This window comes from Cystoisospora suis, assembly GCF_002600585.1.
Source record: "Cystoisospora suis strain Wien I chromosome Unknown contig_3122, whole genome shotgun sequence".
NCBI classification, from domain to species: Eukaryota; Apicomplexa; class Conoidasida; order Eucoccidiorida; family Sarcocystidae; genus Cystoisospora; species Cystoisospora suis.
In genome coordinates this window covers 453-21,948 of record NW_027155917.1, presented here as the reverse complement: position 1 = coordinate 21,948, position 21,496 = coordinate 453, and the positions used below count along the sequence as shown (strand labels likewise).

Genomic DNA, 21,496 nt, shown 5'->3' with positions numbered 1-21,496 from the left:
TTTCTTTCTTTCTTTCTTTTCCAACAGATTTGGGGGGCCCGAGAGAGACGGTCTTATGCTATCGATCTGACATCTCCGTCTTCTGCTACGTTAGCTCAAGCTGACTATAAGAAGCAGCACTTTATCTATCCTTTACAGCAGCCAAGTGAATCTGCTACCGGCGTTAATCAGATGAGTGAAGATGAACTGAAGAATCTAGTTGGCGAGGGGCCTCTTATCAAAGTCCCTGCAGGCCAATCCTTAACAGCCGGAGACATCATGGAATTTGTTTTGAAGAAGAAATGTTTCTCAGCAGTCACTCGCCCTATATTCGAATCTTACGGACTTCCTATAACTCTCTTCAATACAAGAACGAAATCGTCTTCCCCTCTCTCTTTCTCTCCTCCCTTTGCTCTGGGGAATCGAGGAAGGCAACCCGAAGATATTCCTCTTCCTGAAGATCAGGAACCTGAAATTTTGAGAAAGGATGACGAACTAGTCCAAGAGAAAGAAAAGAAAGACGAGATTTCTTCTTCACACATGAAACAACAGCATGAGACCCCCGCGCATCATCGTGCCTATTCATTAGCGGATCATGTCGAACTCCGTTTACCTATGTTATCTAGCCAGAGAGCATGGCTTGAAGATCTCTACCAGTCCATGTCAATGAAGCGGATGAACGATCGCCTTGTAAGAGGGGGGAGAGAAGAAGCAAAAGGCCGAAATGTCTCCCGTTTGTCTTCTCCCAGTCCTATCCCGCCTACATCTCCATATGATGACTTCACTGCGATTCAACTACGCCCTCCTCTCTCTCCTAATACAATTCTCCAGGCTCTGCCCACATGGGGATCATCCAGAGGGGATGCCTATAGTGGCAGCAGTTCCTTGAACGATGGAGCTGATAGAAATGCTTTAGATCTATTTGTTGTGCATCAGGTATGATCGTCATCCTCATCGAAATGAGAACACCTCCTTCGCTCTCTTTTCCTCTCGTCTTTCCTTCATTCCTTCCCTGTGTAGGCCTTTCTTCTTTTATCGTTATCTACATACTAGGGTCTCTCTCTCTCTCTCTGTACCCGTAAGAAGCCAGATGTACACGTGCTATCTCTTAGACTATATGACTCTCTCTATATAAATCCATGGCATGTTTCATGATATACCATTGAATAGACTACATGCCATCGCAGATAGAAATAGCCAGACATGCCTGAAAACGTATGTGCATGTATACAGAGATATACATTTGCATGGATACAGGATCTATACTTGACTGTAAGAGTCAGCTACTCTTTCGTGTCATTATTGATCATTCTAGGCCCCTCTTCGTTCATTCATTTATTTCAGTTTCCATACATATCTCGTGTATCTCTCTATGTTCAACAGATAATTCCTCAAACAAAGCAACGCCATGTGGCTTGTGTCTCTTAGGCTACCACTATAGCTCTCATGTATCCCGTGCAGGTCCATGTGTCCTTCCCCCCCTGTTGGCTGCTTGGGTCTTCTTTGATTCTCTTGAACTGGCTTCCTAGATATGTTCTTTCTCTTCTTTCTTCGTCCGTCTTTTTCGGCGCTCCAGTTCGCGGAGTTTCTCCTTCTTCCTTAAGAGCTTCTCTCTCCGTACAGATACATGTGACTGTTTATATACGTCTGTCCTACATACATATCTAGGTAGATCTACCTCATGACAACCTAGAAAGGTCTCTACCTCCTCTCGGCAAGCATCTCTATAGAGGAACACACCTTTGTCTGTCAGGCGTGCTCTCCGTTGTGTGTCTGTAGGGAAAGGAATGCTTGAATGGCCTAAGAGAGACAGCACAGCTCGACCACAAAAACCTCGTAAGCTCTTCAGAGACGAGACAGGCTTTCTCTTCTTTTCTTCTGTAAACCGTTTTCAAGAGGTTTCTATAGACTCAGTCCATCCGGCTTTCTCCTAAACCCTCTTAGTGAGTTAGGCTCTATAGACGATGATGGTCTTCAGAAGAGATAGGGGGGAAGAAGGACAACTGTAGTAAGTAGCAGTAGTAGAAGTGGTACCAGGAGGTCAGGGAAGTATGAAAACGTATACATATACATATATATATACATATATATATATACATAAGAACCAGAGGGCCATCCGTGTTAAGAAGAGAATCGAGAGATTACCTAAGAAAGAAAGAAAGAAAGGGCGGAGCTCCATGTGTTTCTCTTGCTAGGCTCTCTCTGATCATTGGTGGAGACGTACCTCTCTAACTATATGGGAAGAAGAGCAAAACAAAAAGAAGAAAGAAAGACCGCGTGTGCCTTCCCCTTCATATAAGGTGTCTATAGCCTCCAAGTCTGGCGAATACATGGAATACCAGGTAGGCAGGATTCTTATCATCTTCTATCTTGTTGTTCTTCTGACTCTGTTGGCTTCAGGTATCTCTATGGTCAGGCTTTGTCGTTCACTTCTCTATCAGCCTTCAGGGGGATCAAGCTTCTTCCGTCTCTTCTGTACGCCAAGCCATCCGTGTAAGTTCCATCTATCCAGACATGCATGCATGCATGCATGCACGGGGAGAAAGAAACAAGCCTCGACGTCAGTCCTGAATACGAGGACGCCATAAAAGCTCCACTCTGAATGAAGACTGACCTCTCTCTCTCTCCCTCTCTCTCTATTCTATCTGTTTCTCTTTTTACTGTTTCTTTAAGAAGCCGGGAAACCATCATGATACCCAGTAGAATCTTTCACGCCTCTTTCACTCTTCCTCCTTTTCTTCGTTCTCTTCTGCTTCTTCAGTCCTTCCCCCAACTACCTTGATCTAGCCATACCTCGTCTTTCTTCTTTGAATCTATACATCTGTATAAATATGTATGTCTATGCGTGCTTCCACAAGCATACGCAAAGGTGTAGGCTGTCTGTACCTATGCGTGTTAGGTCGTCGTATATATGTCTAGTGAGATGTCTACTCTCACTAGATACAAGTGTCTTGTTGTTTGCTCATCTCCAAATATGTGTAGACACCCGAAGCCACGATCAGGGGAGTTTTCCTCTCGGGAGTCTCCAAGGGCCTTTCGGTCTAGTCGTGCCTTGTTTGCTTTTCTTCCTTCTCGTCAGACAGCTTCTCAGTCTGCGACCCTGCAAGATGCATGCAGCCTAATCTCCCATCATCTAGGTATTCAGATTACGGCTGCCCGTGATCCGACGCGCTTTCAATGCCAATTCTTTCAAGAGCGACTTCCTCCCCCTCCTTCAACTTCGTCAGATAACGTCTCTGAAGTCGATGGCCGTCCGAAGCTCTTCCCTCTTGATCCTGCTACTCTCCTTGTTGACGTCTCTACAGCCTCTATCAGGAGGCCTATTCGACTGGAACTGACTACACAGACAGAGAAAGACAAAAAAGGGTTAGGAGCCCTATTTCAAGCCTTCGAGAAAGCGAGAAACCCTCTTGCTTCATTGGTCTTTCCCCGCTCACCTCTTGCTGTTGACCTGTGGATCTACGTGGGAACGAAACGCCTTGGGGTTCGCGATCTTTCGTCCCATGGAGAAACCAAGGCCAAAGCTGTTGTTACCCTTCTCATCGAAAATCCCGTAAGCTGCGTAACGTCTCACCTCTTTCTCTTTCTTTACGTGTCTACCTATCCATCTATCTATCTATCTATGCCGATGCGCAGATGGCGTGTATGGACACTAGAGGAAGAGAGCTGTATGTCTGTATATATGTATGTGTTGATCCATATGTGGAGGGAGATAGGACATGTGAGAGAAAGTTGAAGGCGATGAGCTTCTCCTATTCTGCAGCGTCGCATGACAACTTAGGTGGAGACGTGAGAAGAAGAGTAGGAAAGAAGAGATGGTAGGAACATGATAGAAGCTAGGGTTAGGAAAAAAGACACGTAGATCGATAGCTAGAGCAGTGGCTAGATAAACAGATAGATGTAGAACATGTTAAACTTCACAAATGTAGAAAGAGCTGGATGGATATACATCGATGGTGTTGTTTGCAGGTACATGTATGTATACCTGTACCTATATATATTTATATAGGACTTGGAGGAGGTGTGCTTCTTTCATCACATCGTCTATTCTCCCGCTTATGTTGTAGTCATATCGAGATGCTCTTCTTGCGGGGTGCTTGTCAAAAGTCCAGTCGACCCATTCCATGTGTGCTTCCCACAACACGACATCGTTATCGATCCATACCATGAAATCTCTCTCAGCCACATTCTTCATTTCTCTATCTCTCCATACATACATGTCGTTTAGATGATGCATGTGCTACATACCTATACATACATATATATATGTATATATGGACATATATGTGTGTGGATGTATAGAATGGATGGCTTGAGTTGTTCATCTTTCTATGATCTCTTTCTCTCTACCCCTCATTCTTTTCAGCTGGAGCCAGTGCAGTCGATTCTAACTCACTTTGTCGCGATGTTCCCTCGAAGTATTCAGAAATGCTTTGCAGTAGAAGGAGGCCCTATGCTTAAGATGAAGACGTCAGATGCCGTTACGCGTCCAAGCAGACGTCTAAGTCAGTATGACGAAGGCCTCGATGAGAACTGGCTCGTTGATCCTCGCCTTGTAGCTCGCTATCTTCCCACATCAAAATTCAGATTTACATTAACAACAAAGGTAAAAAAGAATGGAATGCTGTTGAAGATTCTTGTTGAGAATGATACTCTCCAAGGCGTTTATACACCTCAGACAGATACAGCTGAAAACATCCTTATAGGAGGAGAATGCCCAAGAGCAGAAAGGAAGGAAGAACACTACATGCAACTCTCTCTATTTAGATCTCTATCTCTATACACGAAGCTCTTTTTCTATCGATACATACATATGTATGTATGTATGTATATGTATGTATATGTATGTATGTGTATGTATGTATGTATATGTATGTATGTGTATATGTCGATTGAGTGGTTTTGGTGTGCGAGACTTGTTTATTTGAAGTGAAGAGAAAAAGCTTTGAAAGGGATTGATGGAGAGAGAGGAGAGAGGGGGAGAAGAAGAAGAAGAAGGAGAAGAAGAAGGAGAGAAGAAGAAGAAGGAGAAGAAGAAGGAGAGAAGTGTTGTTTTCCTTACATTAGATAGAGCATCATTGGTTTGGAGAAGTTTGGACTGGAGATCCTTCTCAGTTTCTTCTTTTTCGTGAAGAAGATACTGAAAGGTTTCTCTTTCTTTCTCTAGAGTCTCTTGAGTTAAGAGAGATCTCTTTTTCTCTTGCTGCAGATCTGTCTTTAGCTGAGCGATTTCTCTATACACCAACAGAGATATACACGTCATATACACATACATATTCATATACATACATATAGATAGATAGATTAAAGAAAAATAGATCATCTTGACACATCTCCAGCTCATATACTTCATCGTGCCCTGTATAGTATTCTCTACGATTTCGTCTATACATCTATACAGAGAGACACATATGTAGATATATAGATAGAATGATATATATGGAGAGAGATAGATACATATGTATAAAGATAGATAGATTAAAGATAGATAGATAGATAGATCTAGCTTGACGTCTAGCCGTCGCGGATGCGCGTGTAGATGTGAAACAGCTCAATGCCTGGGTGAGAAGAGGAGAGAAGAAGAGAAGATCTAAGAGAGACGAAGTTCATGGGAAAGTAGAACTGGTAATGAAGATCTGTAGATATGAAAAGAAGAGGTATTTGTCTATTATGGTGGAGGGCTAATTCTTTTTAGATAAAGAAAGAGAGCCGCTGAAGAAGAAGAGAAGAGAAGAAGCAGGCGTCATCTTTCTTCATCTTTCTCTTTGTTCTCGCATGGGAGGAAAAGAAACTGGCAGTATTCGCCAATGCAGGAATTCTCTCCTTCTTTCTCTACTCATTCACACCTCCTTCACTCTTTCTTTCTTTCCTTCTATTTTCTTTCTTATGTATCTTCTTCTTTTTCTTCGTTCTTTATCATTTTCACGATAGGCCTACAAGAGCTTCAAGACCGTGACTTATATTCCCCGGAAATCTAGTGAGAGAGCTACAGACGCATGCGTCTCGACATCTATAAACTGACACGTCCACACAATACAGTTCTCTGCTCCTGTACAGGCATATATACATATATACAGGAATATGCATATCCATCTATATATATATATACATATATATGCATATGTTCGTGTGTGTACACGCGTCTACATCTATCTATGTATATATATATATATATGTATATGTATATGTTCACTTGTATACATGCATGCATAACTATCTATCTATCTATATACATTTGTATACATGTCTATACAGGCAACGGTACATCTATAGAAATATGTGAGTGTATAAGAGCGTGTCTCTGTAGAGGTGATCGTCTAAAGGTGCTTCTATGCGGGTGTCCTCTCCTTGTCTACATTACTTACGTATGAATTTCTAGAGTTTCTCTCTACATCTCTATCTCTATTTGCCTTTTCTTCTGGTCTTTCTTTTTCTCATCCACCTTTTGTCTTTTCTTCTTCTTCTTACTTTATTGCCTGGTCTAGATCTTTATGGAGAATCTTCATTCGATTTTCTTCTCTCTCAGCTGCGGATGAGGCAGCTGAAGATAGGGCCGTTTCTGCTGCTTGGGCTTTCTTCTCAGCAATCGATGCTCGAGCTTCTGCATGCGTCGATGCTAAGATAGCCGAGGCTTGAGCTCGAGCTAGCTGTTCAAGTTTAGCTTGTAGGAGAGTGATTCGTTCTTGAGCCGATTGAAGAGAAGTTTCTGTCTCTTTCTTTCTCTTTGTCAAACAATGAAGTGAATGATGAAGAGTCGAATTCTCTCTCTAGAAAGAAACGTCCAAGAAAGGAAAGAATAGCGACCCAAGGAAAGAAAGAACAAAGAAAGAAAGATGGATGTCTACTGAAACAATGATCAGTCGAAAAGGAGAGACAAAAGAAATAAAGAAAAATCGAGTAGACGTCCCTCACATCACAACAGACAGAGACAGAAGGAAGACAGACAAAACATATCTAGCTCTGTATGCTTAGAAACGAAAACAATATATATATATACATTTGTACGACATGTATACGTATATATATATATATGTATATATATGTTTATACATGTACACATATGTATCTATTTCTTGTGTGAATAAGGTAAGACAGGGGAATGTGTCTCGGCCTTTCTGTACACCTGTGGGAGTCTGTCTAAGATGCTAAGGAGAAGAATCGATATCACACTTCTACTCCGCTCTGCAATTGACTGAAGAAGAAGACGAGATGGCATGGGTCTTATGCTTCCTCGGTCAGGTGTATATACACCAAGGAGGGAGTGTATTCTTTTTGGTCTATCAAAAATCTTGACTCGATTTATAGTCTATCTTCAAGGGGTTTCGATTCTCTCTCTCTATGTATTTCTTTCATATCTTTTCATAAGACTTAAAGAGGAGATTTGCATGCACTTTTTTCCTTATTCCCGTCAATTAAGATTATCTCACACATCCTTCGTAGGGGAGACAACCCATTCTAAATCTCCATACACATGTATTGATACACACTCGTACATATATATTCATATATACGTGTGTTCGTCTTATATAGAAAGAGAGAGGGAGCCCTACCAGGAGGTGAGAGCAACTACATGCACGTGTATATATATAGATATAGAGAGAGAGAGAGATAGATAGGCCGGCTAAAGAGAGACAAGCATATACGCATGTACCTATATGCGCGTGCATAGAGAGAATGCAAGGAAAGATTTTAGTCAAGGGGGGATATAGAAAAGAAGCAAAATGCTTTAGCCCAAGCGAATTGAAAGAGGAAGAGATACGGTAGTTTATCTACTTCGATTTCTCCTTGTCTGTCTCTGTCTTTTCTTCTTCGTCTTGGGGTGGATCGATACCTCACTTAATGAAGGGTGTTTGTCTTTCCTTTCTATTCTATCTCTCTCTCTCTTTCTCTCTCATCGATTATCTTAGAGACAAAGACATAGCTTCATTCATCTATTTCTTTCTTTTCTCCCAGAGTGTACACCTCACATTTTCTTCCGTACCTACCCGGGCAGTTTCGAGAGAAATCTTTAGATTGGAGATTTCATTCTCAAGACGCGAGAAATTTGCTTCAGCCAGTTGCATTCTTTCCTTTTGTTGACCTTGTCTCTCCAGCAGTTCTCTCAATTGAGCTGTATTACAAGATGAAATCTCCTTCTCTTCTTCTTTCTCATGAATTCCCTTCAAAGAAGCAACTCTGGTCTTCTCCCATGGGGTATTTCTTTCTTCTTCGTGTTCTTTGTAGTGTCTTTCTTCTCCTTCTTTTCTATCTACAGCGTTCTCCTCTTCTCTGTATCCGATACATGCACATCATACACCGAAGATATAGACAGAGAGAGAGAAGGAATTTCTTCATTCTCTCTTTCTTTCTTCCTTCGGTCTTTATGTTTGCTATTTTCTCTCTCGTCTTTTCTACTTTTCCTTGTATACCTACAGACCTCATGTCTCTTCATCTCTCTTTCATTCTCTCTTTCTCTCTCTCTCGCTCTTTCTTTCTTTCTCTATCTCTCAGATTCTTCAAATCGATTCTTGGTGCGTGTGCAACTATTGCATTCTTCACATTTCCGCATCCATCCACTTCGCCGATGTATTGTGTGCCTATTCATATCCATACATACACGTAGACATACATACACATGTACAGCCCAGCCTAGACGGATATATGTGTAGATGATACATGAATATACATACATGTGTGTATCTTCTCTAGGAGCCCTCTTGTTTCGTTTCTTTTGCATATCTGTCTGTCTGTCTGTTTCTATCTTTCTTTCTCTTTCTTCTCTTATCCATTTCCTAGATAGGTGTTAATCTATTGCTGTTGAGAGAAAGAAAGAAAGAAGCGAGGAGCCTTGGGAGCTAGACACTTCATTCACATCCAACAGCTGTAAGCAAAGAAATCGAGGAGAAGTGAAAAGCACGTCCATACTAAATCGCTCATACGTCTACACGTATACAAAGTACGTATAGAGATCTACATATACATAGAGACACATATACGGAGGGGTAGAGATGCATTTCTATGGAGACAAAAAGAGCGAGAGAGAGAATGAGATATATATTGATTGAAGTGTATACAAAGAGCACAGTGTGTATGGATGAATGGATGTAGACTTTTATGGCGAAGAATCGACTGTTTCACATCGATTCTTCGCCATAAGGGTTTCCTTCTCTATCTTTGTCTCTGCTTCGTCACGGACCATCGAATGCCTCTAAAAAGATAAGAATCTAGAAAATAACTACAGACACAAAGTCATATCCCACACCTATCTATATACATACATAGATATATATATGTATATATACATATATATATCTATGTAGATACACACATGCATAGTAACGATATACAGTAGAGCATTCAACATGTATACAGATATAGAGATATACATATATGTATGGAAATATGTGTGTGTGGATCTACATACATACAAGAGCTTGAAGCGAAGAGAACGTCGTAGAGACTTTCTTTAAGATGCTTGCTGAACGAAGAAGAAGTCAGCAAGAGAACGAAAAGAGAAGACAGCGAGGAAAAGGAGAGAGGAGAATGTTTAACAGTTCATGGGAATTAGTGAAAGAAGAGGAAGAAAAGGAAGAGTTTCGAAGAACGTACTGCTGTGTTGATAGACATCTTCCTGACTCTTCCGCTGAGCGCATGCAATCAGAAAAAGAAAAAGAATTTCATCATTTGCATGGACCCTACGAGTGTGATACAATTTCTTGTTCGTCTTGCTTCAAGAGAATCGAATCAAGTGTACATACACCTTCCATGGTTTTGTCATCTCCACATACAACTCAATACAAGGGGACACTGGTATACTTATACACCTCAATCTAGATCTCTACAGATACATAGAGAGATATACACAGATATAGATTTATATACACATCTATACATGTATATCTAGTATCTTAGCATAGAGGAACAGATGTCTACGTATCCATGTATTCTGTACATATATATATATATATATAAGTGTACATACAGTCGACGAGGGGCTTACTAACTTGAATGGTCTTGTGTAGAAAGTGTGAAGGAGTTGAAGAAGTCTTGATGGTCTTTGTTGAAGCATTTCTTAAATTCCTCTTCATTCTTTCTTTCTTCTTCTTCTTCTCCATCTGTAAGGACAGATAGATGGGGATCCTGACTGATCGTACCTACATCTTCTTCTTCTTGTTGGTGCTGACCTTTACATTCCGAAGGAGAGAAGTAACTCAGTGTAAGACATGGGTCTTGATCTTTCCTTTTTCTTTCTTCTATTGATTCTCCTTGTGTGTAGTTTGCATCTTTCCTGTCTTTGCCATTCACACCTTCTTCCTTTTCTTCTTCCACGCTTGGCAAGGTTCTTTCTGTTCTGTCTCTACGGGAAAGAGAAAGAAAAGAGAATCTTTCAAAGACGTCTTTTGATCTGCAACACACATGGTCGTGTGTCTCTACACCCCCCGCTGTCTACTTTTTCATGTATAAATGCATAGGTCTTTCTCTTCATTCACTTTTTAATGCTATGTGTGTGTATGTACCTGTGGATGGTTAGATCTGTATATAGGTATGTATGTGTATGTGTGTATGTATATAGATGGATCTACTACTATATATGTATATCTATATCTATACATATAGTTATCTACTCGCCACGTAGTGAGTCTTCTGTGACAAGGAGGAACGCAGACGCTGAGAGACAGAGAGACAGAGATAGAGACAGAGACAGAGACAGAGACAAGAAGAAGAAGAGACAGACAGAAGTTTTCGACACTCCAGCTCGTCTCCATTCTCAAAGAAGATTTCCCACAGTTTTCTTCCTCTTCTCTTCTTCCTTTCATTTCATCTACATTTACGTCTACCTGTACATACACCTAGCTCTCTCTCTCTATAGATATATATATGTCTAGCTTTTCGCAGGATTCAAATCTACTCCTGCACAGAAATAAGTGTGGGTATTTCCTACATATGTACAGCTATCTTCACAACCTTTGTTTCTCTATGTAAGCAAATACATAGGTATAGAGAGATATAGGTAGGTCGGTATAAATAGGTAGATGTGCAAATATACTCTTAAAATTCTTCTTGCTCTCCAGGGGAGTAGAAGCCGAAGGAATCATCTTGACCGTTTTATACACAGTCATAGATATAGGTCTGGATGTATACAATGTACCTACTTAAGTCTATATATATATATATGTATATATGGCAGGTATATGTTACGTATGTATCAAGATATACCCAGAAGAGGAGTATCAGGCTACCTCTTTTGAAGCGTAGAGCGATAGAATCTACAGCGTGGACTTCTCTTCTCACGTATACATACATGCATTCTATCGTAACGTATGTCTCTCTCTTCTTCCTTCTCTCTCTCTGACTCTTTCTCTCTGTCTGTTCTGTATACCTACATATATATATATATATATATGTATCTGTATATAGGTGTTGTTTAGTATTTCTATTTGGTAGGTGATCTTTCTCTTGAAAGAATGAAGAAGAAAAAGCAGAAAAGGAGAAGAGAAGGAAGGGATACTCCTCACGACTTTCTTCGGCTCTTTCTTGCTTTCTTCTTCTTTTTCTCTTCTGTAGGCTTACATCTCCTTTTTTTCTTCATGCGAGCGTGAAGTCTCTATCTCTCTTTCTCTCTGCCAAGATAGAAGAAAATAGAAAAGAAGAAGAAGAAGAAGAAAGTATTAACAGCAATCTCTGGGTGTTTGGCCCAGGCAAGAAGGGGCAGCGGACGTTCTATTCATAGAGAGATATATCTTGTTATATATACCTCTATGTATACGTGCATGCATATAAATATATACATATGTAAAGTCATGTATCGCATTACGTGGATCTCTACTTAGACTGATCTCGAGTTCTTAGTGAAGAAAGAAAGAGTGAGAAAGAAAGAAAGAAAGAAAAGAGATAGCTTTCTGATGAGATAAGGGTGAGGAATTTGAACGGTTTTTTCTCAGGCGTTGAGGTGTAGTGACACCGGAGAAACTGCTGCAGGGCGTTTGCGCTTTTTGAGAGAAGCCCTTTGCTATCTATTACAGACATACCTCTTCTTCTTCCTTTTCATTAGGTCTCTTCAACCCTTCTATGTTTCTCTCCTTTTCTTCTCCTCCTCCTCGTCGTTTTTCTTCGTCATCTTCTATCTCTCTCTTCCCTTTCTCAAGATGTTCTGCACATCGATTTCCCTCTTTCTCATTCATCTTTTCTTCCTTCTTTCTTCTTTCTTCTTCTTCGTGTTCTTTCTTCCTTTTCATCCATAGATTTTCGATAGCTTGCTGTTGTCTCTCGAGAAGTCGTTTCTCCCTCTTCAGCGCTAGCGAGTCTCTCTCATATTCCTCGATCCATATTTCAAGGTGTCTTCTCTTCTCTTCAATTTCTTTCTGTTCTTTCAGAACCTTCTTCGTCTGCATCTTGACCTCTTTCATCCTTTCCTCTATCTCTTTCTCCCTTGATCTTAAGTGGTGGAGATGTAGACATTTCTCCTTCTCAAAGTCTTCTTTTTCTTCTTTCCATTTTTCTTGAAGAAGTTTCTCTTTCTTGTGAAGAAGAAAGCTTTTCTCCCGGATTTGGTAGATCTTCAGATGAACCTTCTTATCTCTTTTCTTGATCTTTTCATGGAGACGTGTCAAGAAGTCTTTCCTCTTCTTCTTCTCTTTCTCTGTATGCATCTTTATCCGTTCTTTCTCTTCCTCTATCTTGGTGTGTGCATGCAGTATAGTAGATCTTTCTCTCAGTAAATAGAGATAGATCAATCGCAACTTCTCGAGAAACGTCCGACAAGAGATATAGAAACGCTTCTTCTCTTCTTCATTCCTTTTCTGTACAGGAGGAGGAAGAAGGAGAAGAAGATCTTCATTCTTCTTCTTCTCTAAGATAGCTGATGTGCATTCTCCAGACTGAAGGCTTTCCTGCCTATACAACTTCTTGTTCATTTCTTCTCCTTCTCCCTCCTCTTCTTCTTCTTTCCCTTCTTCCTTCTTCCGTTTTGTCATCTTCTCTTTCTCAGCCTCGTCATTTGCGAGACTTTTTCTTTCTTTTTCCTCTTTGAGAGAAGCTACAGAAAAAGAAGAGAAAGAAGAAGGCGGCTCTTGAGTACTCTCCGTCTCTCCTGCTCTTTTTCTTTCTTCTTCTCCTTCTTCTCTATGTGAGGAATGAGTGTGCGAGGCTATAGAAGAAAGAGAAGAATCGACCTTGGAGCAGTTAACGTCTTTCCTCTCTTTAGTGGAGACTCTTTTGCTTTTTCTTTGATCTTTGACTACTCCTTCATTATTCTTTTGACTCTTATCTTCGTAAGCGCTGTTATCGCAGACCATCAAGAGATCTTCGCCTTTCTCCTTCCCCTGAAAAGACGAATCTAGAATAGACATTACCGTCTCTTCCGTCTGCTCTTCTTTTCTCTCCCTATTCTTCTTCTTCTTTTCTTCTTCTTCTTTTTCTTCACTCTTCTGGTAGGTCCTGCTCTTCTCCATTAAGATGAAGATTTCATTCAGTTCATCTAAAGAAGTGTTCGCCTCTCTCTCTGCTCTGTCTTCTCCTTTTTCTTTCTTCTTTTCCTTCTCTTCTCCGTTCTCCTTTCTCTCTTCTTCTCTCTTCTTCTCTCTTTCATTGAGCAACAAGCAAGACGACACATGAGAAGAAACACCACAAAAAAAAGAAGAAGAAAGATCTTGCTGAGAACTGTCTATTCCTCGAGAAGGAAGAGAAGGAGACTCTTCTTCTTTCTCATCTTCACTTATATCTTCTACTAAGCTGACGCCCCCTAGGAATCGATTCTCCTCTTCTAAGACTGTCGCGCATGTCGAGAGCTCAGATTCGTTAAGAATTACAGGAAAAAAAACACAAGAAGATGAAGAAGATGAAGATGAAGATGAAGAAAAGGGACAAAAAGAAGAAGAAGAAGAAGAGAAGAGATTCGGGTGTAAGGTTGAGTTAGGTCGTTCGTCGGTTTCTTTAGAGATCTTCATGTTTTTCTTCTTCAGCCTTGTGAGAGAAGAAGAAGAAGAAAAAGGAAGAGGCTCTTTCTTCTGCGTGAGATGTCTTTCTTTTTCTTCTTCTTTCTCATCTGCTTCTTCTTCTTCGAGTAAAGAAGAAGGAGAAGAAGAAGAAGAAGAAGAATTGGTTCTCGTTGTTTGACACGTGAGAATTCTATTTTCTATACACATGCCTAAGTGTTCGAGTTCGTCAAAGATCTTTTCTACGAAAACATTTCTCTTCTCTTTTATGTCTCTCTTCATCTTCTTCTTCCCCTCCTCGTCTTGTCTACTTTTGCTTCTTCTCTCTTCTTCGACACTCTTCCTTTGATACCGCCTTTCAGTCTCTCCTCCTAACAGAGATCCTTCTTCTTCTCCTGCTATATCTACTTCTCTCTCTTCTTCTTCTTCTTTCTCTCCCGTCTTTTCTCCTTCATCTTCCTTTCTTTCTTTCTTTGTCGGGTGTCTCTTCTCATCGTCTGCGTCTTCACTTCTTTTCTTTCTTTCTTCTCTCTGGGGTGTGCATACACTGCATCTGTCCTCTCTATTACTGTCATCTCTTACTCTCATACACACATCCGTCTTCTCTCTTTTTTCGACCTCTTCACGTCTCTCTCTACTTCTTCCTCTTCTTCTATTCCTATTCAAACACTCTTTACTACTATGGCTACTTCTTCTCTCTCCTCTATTTCTTCTTCTCTCCTCATGTACCAGAGAGAGATTGTCCTTACTTTCTTCTTCCTCTTTTGTCGATGAAACGCCTAAGTGCTTTTCTTTCTTTCGATGTGTATGAAGATCTTCCAAAGGCATCGCTCTGTCCTCTTTCTTCATCTTCTCTTTCTTCCTTTCCTCTTCTTTCTTCTTTCTCTCTCTATGGCTGCTTCCTCCTTCTATCTCTTTCTCTTCTTGTGCTATAGAAACACACTCAGCCACGTCAAGGCTTTTCTTCTTCTCTTCTTCTTCTTCTCCCGTTCTCTCGTCTTCCTCTTCTGTATAAACCTCTTTCTCTCTGTTACTTTCCTCGCCATTCCTTCTATCCCCCCTTTGCTCTCTCGCCTGTCTACCAAACCGACTTCTGTTGGCAGAAACTGAAAGGGGAGAAGAAGAAGAAGAAGAATAGAAAGAACAAGGAGATGATAACAGTGATGAAGAAGAAGAAGAAGAAGGAGAAGAAGAAGGAAGAGATCTTGCAGACACACCACTTCGATGCCTTAAGGCTCTTGAGCTGAAACAAGAAGAAGAAGAAGAAGTCTTTTTTCTCAGAGATACCTCATCTCTCCTATCCTCGTTGCCCGAGGAGCTTTTAGAAGAAGGAAGAAGAGGCTTGTTCTTTCGACTATTCTGAAAAGAAGAAGAGGAAAGAGAAGAGAAAGGGATAATAGCTCTCTCAAAAGACTCTGCGACTTCTCTCATACTTAATAATCTGCAGGGTCTCTGTACCAGGCAGGAGACATCTTCTTCTTCGTCTTTGTCATTCTTCATTTCTTTCTCTTCATCTTTAACTTCATCTTTCTTATCTTTTTCTTCTTCGATCTGAAGAGAGGGATGATTTATCTCTCTTGTTTCTGCTTCGTTTCGAGTCTTTAAGCAAGGCGGAGAAAGAAGATCGATGTTGTCTCGATGATTCCTCGAGTGTATATACACCTGGTTAGATGGACTGTGATGAACTACCTCTCTCGCATCTTGACGAGTACCGCATAAAGGAGAAGAAAAGAAGAAGGAGGAACGTAAAGAACACTCGCCTTCTTCTTCTTCCCTTCTCATCAGAGGTCTTTCACTTCTTCTTTTATCTTGATCTATTTCTATTTCTTCTTCTTTTCTTTCTTGGTCTCTCTCCTGCCATTCTTCGACCTTTCCTTCATCTTCTCTCTCTCTCTTCTTGTTCTTCTCCTCTACTAGCGAAGACCATACTGTAAAGGCAGATGGATAAGAAGAAGAAGAAGACTCTCGCGTTTTGCCAGGGAGGATTGCTATAGCATCTTCGTGTTTCCTATATTCTTTATGAACAAGATTCTCTGTCTCCTTTCTATGAGAAGCAAGATCTTCTTTTCTTTTCTTTTCTTCCTTCATCTTCGCTTCCTTGTGTCTCTTCTTCATATCATCTTTGCTCTTCTCTTTCTCTCCCGTTTCAGAGATTTTTTTTTCATTCAAGAAAGAAGGTAAACCCTCATCAGAACACGAGGATACAACTGACGAGGGTGTTTCTTCTCCCTTCTCTTCTTCTTGTCTTTTCATCTTCTCTTCGTTCTTCTTTGTTCCCGAAGGCGGAGGAGACAGAAGACGAATGCTCTTCTTTTCAAGAGACGTGTCCTTTTCATTTAACAGAGATCTCCTCTTCTTGTTTCTCTCTTTCTCTCTTTCTTCCTCTTCATCTTCTGATGTATGTATGACGTATCCATTCTTCTCTGTTTCGCTATGTTTGTCTCCCTTCTCTCCCTCTTCTCTTTCTTCTTCTTCTATCTTCTCTTTTTCTTTATCTCTTTCTACTTCGTCTTCCTCCGTATCGCTATGACCTTCTACTGAGCTGTGAAAGACTCTTTTTCTTCTTTGTCTCCTTTTCTCCTCTGTAGATCTTCTTTCTTCTTTTTCTTCTTTCTTCTCTCCCCTCTGTCTCAGCCCTGCTTGTGCTCCTGCGGCATGTGGCGACGGCGAAGAAGACGTTCTTTTCTCCAATGGATTCTCCGAACTTTCTTGGTAGGAGGAAGAAGGGGAGTAGTCACGCAAACCACCTCGACCTATTCTTCTCACTCTTGAAACAAAGCTATTCTTCTCATTCGCATTCTTATTCTCTTCTTCTCCTTTACCCAAAGAAGAAGAAGAGATTAGGTGAGATTTGTCTAGGTCTTCGCTTTGTTCTTTGTGCGAGTCCGATTTTCTTTGAGAGAAAGAGAAGACAGAAGAAGATAAAGAAGAAGGCGAATTGAGAGAGCTCTCTGGAGGAGGAGATTCGGTCTCTTTCTCTAAAGAATGGAAGTTAACATGATGAAAGTGATGGCGATCATGATAGTAGGGAGAAGAAGAAGAAGAAGAGATTGTATGGACGTCTGCGTGGTGTATGTGTGATAATTCATTCATATTTTCTTCACGATAAGATGTCTTTCTTTCTTCTTCTTCTTTTACCTCTTTTTCACTTTCGTTCTTCTTCTCTGTGAGATGCCTTGTCACATCTTCTCTATCCTTTCTCTCCCGTTCTTCCTCTTCTTCTTCCTTCTTTCTCTTCATCTTCTTCGTGCTTTCCTCTTGGTGTTCTCCATCCAACAGAAAGAGATCTCTTTTTCCGCCGAGACTCCTTTCTTCTGCTTCCTCTTTATTTCTCGCAACTTGTGTCTTCATTCTCATATGACTGGTATAGGCAGACGGGACCATTACCATCCACTTCTTCTTCTTTTCTCTGCTATTTTCCATTACTCTACTGTAAGACAGAGTTGATTTCTCTACGTCGTCTCTATTCTTCACACCCTTCTCTTCTTCTTCTCGTTCGGTTCTCAACTGGATCGGAGGAGGTCGACGGAGATGTGCTTCTCTACAACTTCCTCTTCTTCTTAGGTCCTGTCGATCGAACAGAAACAACGTCTCCTTCTTCTTTTCTCCTTCTTCTCCAGCTGATAGGCTAGGTCTCTCTTCTTCTCTGGACGAAGAGACATTCCATCTCTCACGAGAACGAAGATCAAAAGAAGAAGGAACAGAAGAAAAAGAAGAAGTTGAGAAAGAGGTAGAAGAGGTGCTTGTATGATGAGGAATGTCATGTGTAACTACACCTGATCCGTCCCTCCTCGCCATTATTATCGTCTTCTTTTTCTTGTTTTCGTCTGCTGCAGAGTCTTCATTCTTTTCTCCTTCGCATGTTTGTGTTGAACTTCTGCCAGACAGTATTTGATAAGAGTGTTGAGAAGGCTGGTCCTGACTCGTCTTCTCTCTCGGGACGTGAGACACTCCTTCTTCTTCTTTTCCTTGGCGGTGACATGAGAGAGATGGATGGATAGAGATGGGGAATTTCTCTCTAGGAGAATTCGAAGAAGACTGGGAAGGTTTGGTCATTTCGAGTGCTAGAGCTGAGGCGCATGCAGCTGATCTTCTCGCTTTCTCTGTAGATATATCTGTCAAAAGCTTACATACCAAAGAACGAGAAGGAGAAGAAGAACTGAAAGAAAAAGAAGAAGTAGACGAAGGTTGGTGGAAAAGCGTAGATGAGGAAGAAGGAGTCGGGAAAGTACTAGGAGTAGGAGAAGAAGAAGAAGAAGAAAGAAGATGCTGATGATGGTGTGCATGACGCATATGTTGGCAGTGTTGTTGGGAGGTGTATGTACACCCGACTGCTGAGTTTGTCTGTTGGTTAGGGACACTCACATGGGATTTCGTGTGGCGTTGCGAAGAAGACAAACCGTCGATATCAGAAGAGAGAATCGATTGCGAAGGAAATGAAGAAGAAGAAGAAACAGATGAAGGAGAAGATGTGCAGAGCATTCTCTCACGCCGATATGGAAGGTTTTCTCTCTCATTACAAGAAGATATCTTCTTTACCCTCATCGTTCTATCTTTGTTTTCCCCTTCTTCTATTTCACATTGCAAAGAGACCGGAGAAATGTCCTTCTCAGGAGACAAAGATGAACGAAGATGTAGAGAGTTAGCTTCTCTTTCATTAGTATCAGATTGAGAGAAAGAAGAAGAAGAAGGAGAAGAAGGAGAAGAAGGAGAAGAAGGGTTCAAGTTGGAGATTTTTGGTAGATTTGCTGAATTGCCTAATTGGAGTGATGAGAAAGAAGAAGAAGAAGATAGAGAGTTGTCTGTCTTTCGAATTTTTTCTTTCTCTTCTTTTTCTTCCTTTTCTTCTTTTCCATAGGCGTAAGAAAGATCTCGTGAAGAGAAGACTCTAGAAAGATAGGGTTGTCGAGGAGAGAGAGAAAGAGAAGAAGGATTCTCCTGGCAATGAGGGAGAGAACAGTGACCTTGTACAGGATGGTGAGAGGCAGGAACTTTACACGATGAAGAGGAGAATCGATGCTGAACAATCGACGTATGTTTCCCATCATGATGAGCGCTAGGAGGGTGTCTACGAAGATTTCTTCTCTCGATCTGAAATGTGCTTGGACTGCTCCTTCTTCTTTCTTCTGGAGGTGCTTGTCTTGAAGAAGAAGAAGAAGATTCCAGGAAAAGATTTCTTCTTACAGAAGATAAGGAAGGTAAAGAACGAGAATGAGGTATAGCCGAAGAAGGGGGATGAGAGAATGAAGATGAGAGAAGAAGACAAGGAGACATCGACTGATTTAAACACTGCTGTGAAGAAGCAAGATCTTTAGAAATATTCTCAGTTCCTCTTTCTCTCATACTACGCCTATTTACATGGAGAGAAGAAGAAGAAGAAGAAGGTCTTAAAGGAATTGAATGGCTAGTGAAGAGCGAAGGAGTCTGAGAGGAGGAGGAGGAGAAGAAGAAGAAGAAAGGATCTTGTTTCTTCTCTTCCACTACGACGTGAGGAAGACCCCTGAAAATCTGTCTAAGCTGACTGTGTGATGGACGAGGAATAGAAGATGAAGAAGGAGGTGGGATAGAAGGAGTATGAGAGAAAGAAGAAGAAGAAGAAGGTTGAGGTGACGAGTATGAAGGAGACAAGGAGACTGTCCTTCTTAATTTGGTACTTTCCTGTTTCGATAGAAAGTTCTTCTTTATGGCACCGGAGAGATTTCTCAGAGAAGAAGAAGAAGAAGAAGGAAAGAGAAGATGATCAGGATGATGTGGTAGTATGGGATTCTTGTCTTCCCTATTTTTCTCTTCATCTGCTTCTTCTATTTCTTTCTCTCTCTTTTGTATAAGAGTCGTCTTGGATGGAATTGGTCTTTGCTTGTCTCCTTCTAGAAAGGCAACAGGAGAGTGAGAAGATGACTTCATGATTTCTTCTTCTCTTCTCTTCACTGTTTCTTCTTGTCGACTATCTTCTTCATTCATCACGGATCGGAGAAGATTCTTTTTTTCTTTCTCTTTCTGCCTGAGATTCTCCCCATGATGGGCACTAAGAGAAGTAGAAGAGAGAAACACCTCTCTTTCATCTTTCTTCTTCTCTCTCGATGCTTCTTCTTGCTCTTCGTTGCAGTGAGGAGTAACGAAGAAGGAAGGAAAGACCACATGATGATGATGATTGCTCTCTTCTTCGAGATTTCTCGGTCCCTCTATACATTCTCTCGAACTTCTTGCAGAAGTCCGTTCAGAAAGATAAGAAGACGACGGACAACCCCCCGTATTGCCACACAAATGAAGAGATGAAGAAGAAGAAGAAAGAAGAGGAGTTTGAGAGAAGACGTTTTCTTGATTTGGTCGGAGAGGACAGGTGACTGATGAGCGGGGATGTCTATAAGAAGGATGGCTATGAGAAGAAGAAGAAGAAGGTTGGGTTAGAACTCGAGAAGGAAAGGGAGGAGGAGGAGAAGGGAAGACGAGATTTGGGTTTGTCATGGTCGTGTGTATTTCTCAAGAGACACGAGGCCGTCGATTCATTCATTCATTCCTTAATCAAACCATCGACACGGTGTAGAGAAAGAAGAAGAGTCAGGGACTACTAGCAAATGAATGAATGAATGGACGGAGTTTCTTTATCAAAGATGATGGATGAGACAGTGAAAGGTTGATAATTCCTTTCTTTCGCTTGTTCTTCTCTTCTCCTTGTTCTTTCAGAATCTTGACGTGTTAGAGGAGAAAAGGGAGTTTTGAGGGACTGCTTTCTCTCATGTTTATCAGCAGATGGTAGAAGGAGTGAATGATATAGAATGAAGAAGAGGCCCTTAAATCTTTCTCTCTCTCGCCATGAATGGAAAGAACGAAAGCAGTGAAAGTGAGAGATAGAAAGAGTTAGAGAAGAGGAGAAAGAAAGTGAGAGAGGAGAGAGGTAGCGAAGAAAGACAGCACGTGAGAAGAGAACAAGAGAGAAGAAGAGTTGGAGAGCTTGGCAAGATAGCCTCTTCTTCTTCCGTCTCTCATCGTACATGATCACTCATATTAGGGCCGCACAAAACAGCAAGACTCAAGTCATCACTCTCTCTCTCTTCTTATCTTTCTCTCCTTTTCTCTCTCTCTATCTGTCATAGATAGTAGTCGTTCCATCTCGAAGAAAGAGAAAAGGTAGAAGAAGAAGAAAGAATAGACGTACCTGGCAGATCGCTTCGTTTAAGAGAGCCGGGGGAAGCGAAGAGAAGAAGAAGAAGAAAGAGACTTTTATATGCCTTTTACTCCATCACTCTTTGATCATGTATAGAAGATACATAGAGATCTACTACAGTCAGGCGTATTTAGTACCTGTGTGTCTCTCTTTCTCTTGTCCTTTACGTCTCCATGTGTCTAAGTGACTAAACAACCTCCCTATAATAGATATAGACCACCGCTCCGCTCTTTTCTACGTCGCTATGGCTCTTCGATTTTTGCACCTCAACGGAGAAGAGAAGAGAAAGAGAGATAGATAGATAGATCAGTCATTTTACTTTTCTTGTTTCTTCGGATCTTCTACGGGATGAAACGGTAGAGAAAGAAGAAAGAAGTCTGGTGATGAGGTCGCTTCGGTGGAAGAGACAAAAAAGGAGAAAGAGGGCCTGATGAATGTG

At 41.1% G+C, this 21,496-nt stretch overlaps 5 protein-coding genes across 5 annotated transcripts; 4 read left to right on the top strand and 1 right to left on the bottom strand.

Annotated features, from left to right (window-relative positions):
- Nucleotides 1-27: 27 nt before the first annotated feature.
- CSUI_006245 (uncharacterized protein) lies at nucleotides 28-4,792 on the top strand (the record flags this gene model as incomplete). The annotated part of the gene is made up of 5 exons (XM_068066409.1): nucleotides 28-915; nucleotides 1,759-1,815; nucleotides 2,380-2,472; nucleotides 3,059-3,532; nucleotides 4,346-4,792. Coding segments are annotated over exons 1-5 (1,815 nt in total), but the record flags the coding sequence as incomplete, so codon positions are not given.
- Nucleotides 4,793-6,449: 1,657 nt separating this feature from the next.
- CSUI_006242 (uncharacterized protein) lies at nucleotides 6,450-20,371 on the bottom strand (the record flags this gene model as incomplete). Its single annotated transcript, XM_068066406.1, has 7 exons — nucleotides 15,351-20,371; nucleotides 11,988-15,251; nucleotides 11,530-11,579; nucleotides 9,963-10,315; nucleotides 9,568-9,601; nucleotides 7,965-8,247; nucleotides 6,450-6,746 (listed from the first exon to the last, which is right to left on the bottom strand). Coding segments are annotated over exons 1-7 (9,288 nt in total), but the record flags the coding sequence as incomplete, so codon positions are not given.
- On the top strand, nucleotides 6,594-6,964 carry CSUI_006244 (uncharacterized protein). The gene has a single exon (XM_068066408.1). The coding sequence runs from the start codon at nucleotides 6,817-6,819 to the stop codon at nucleotides 6,949-6,951; it is 135 nt and encodes a 44-aa protein (XP_067921618.1). The 5' UTR covers nucleotides 6,594-6,816; the 3' UTR covers nucleotides 6,952-6,964.
- On the top strand, nucleotides 11,404-12,050 carry CSUI_006243 (uncharacterized protein; the record flags this gene model as incomplete). The annotated part of the gene is made up of 1 exon (XM_068066407.1): nucleotides 11,404-12,050. A coding segment is annotated over one exon (153 nt), but the record flags the coding sequence as incomplete, so codon positions are not given.
- Nucleotides 16,442-21,350, top strand: CSUI_006241 (uncharacterized protein). Its single transcript, XM_068066405.1, has one exon. It carries the CDS (start codon nucleotides 17,896-17,898, stop codon nucleotides 18,163-18,165), a length of 270 nt encoding a protein of 89 aa, XP_067921615.1. The 5' UTR covers nucleotides 16,442-17,895; the 3' UTR covers nucleotides 18,166-21,350.
- Nucleotides 21,351-21,496: the final 146 nt, after the last annotated feature.

Bases quoted from the DNA above. Each gene is read 5' to 3' on its own strand.
- CSUI_006244 (XM_068066408.1), top strand. From the start codon at position 6,817: ATGTCTACTGAAACAATGATCAGTCGAAAAGGAGAGACAAAAGAAATA.
- CSUI_006241 (XM_068066405.1), top strand. From the start codon at position 17,896: ATGGGGAATTTCTCTCTAGGAGAATTCGAAGAAGACTGGGAAGGTTTG.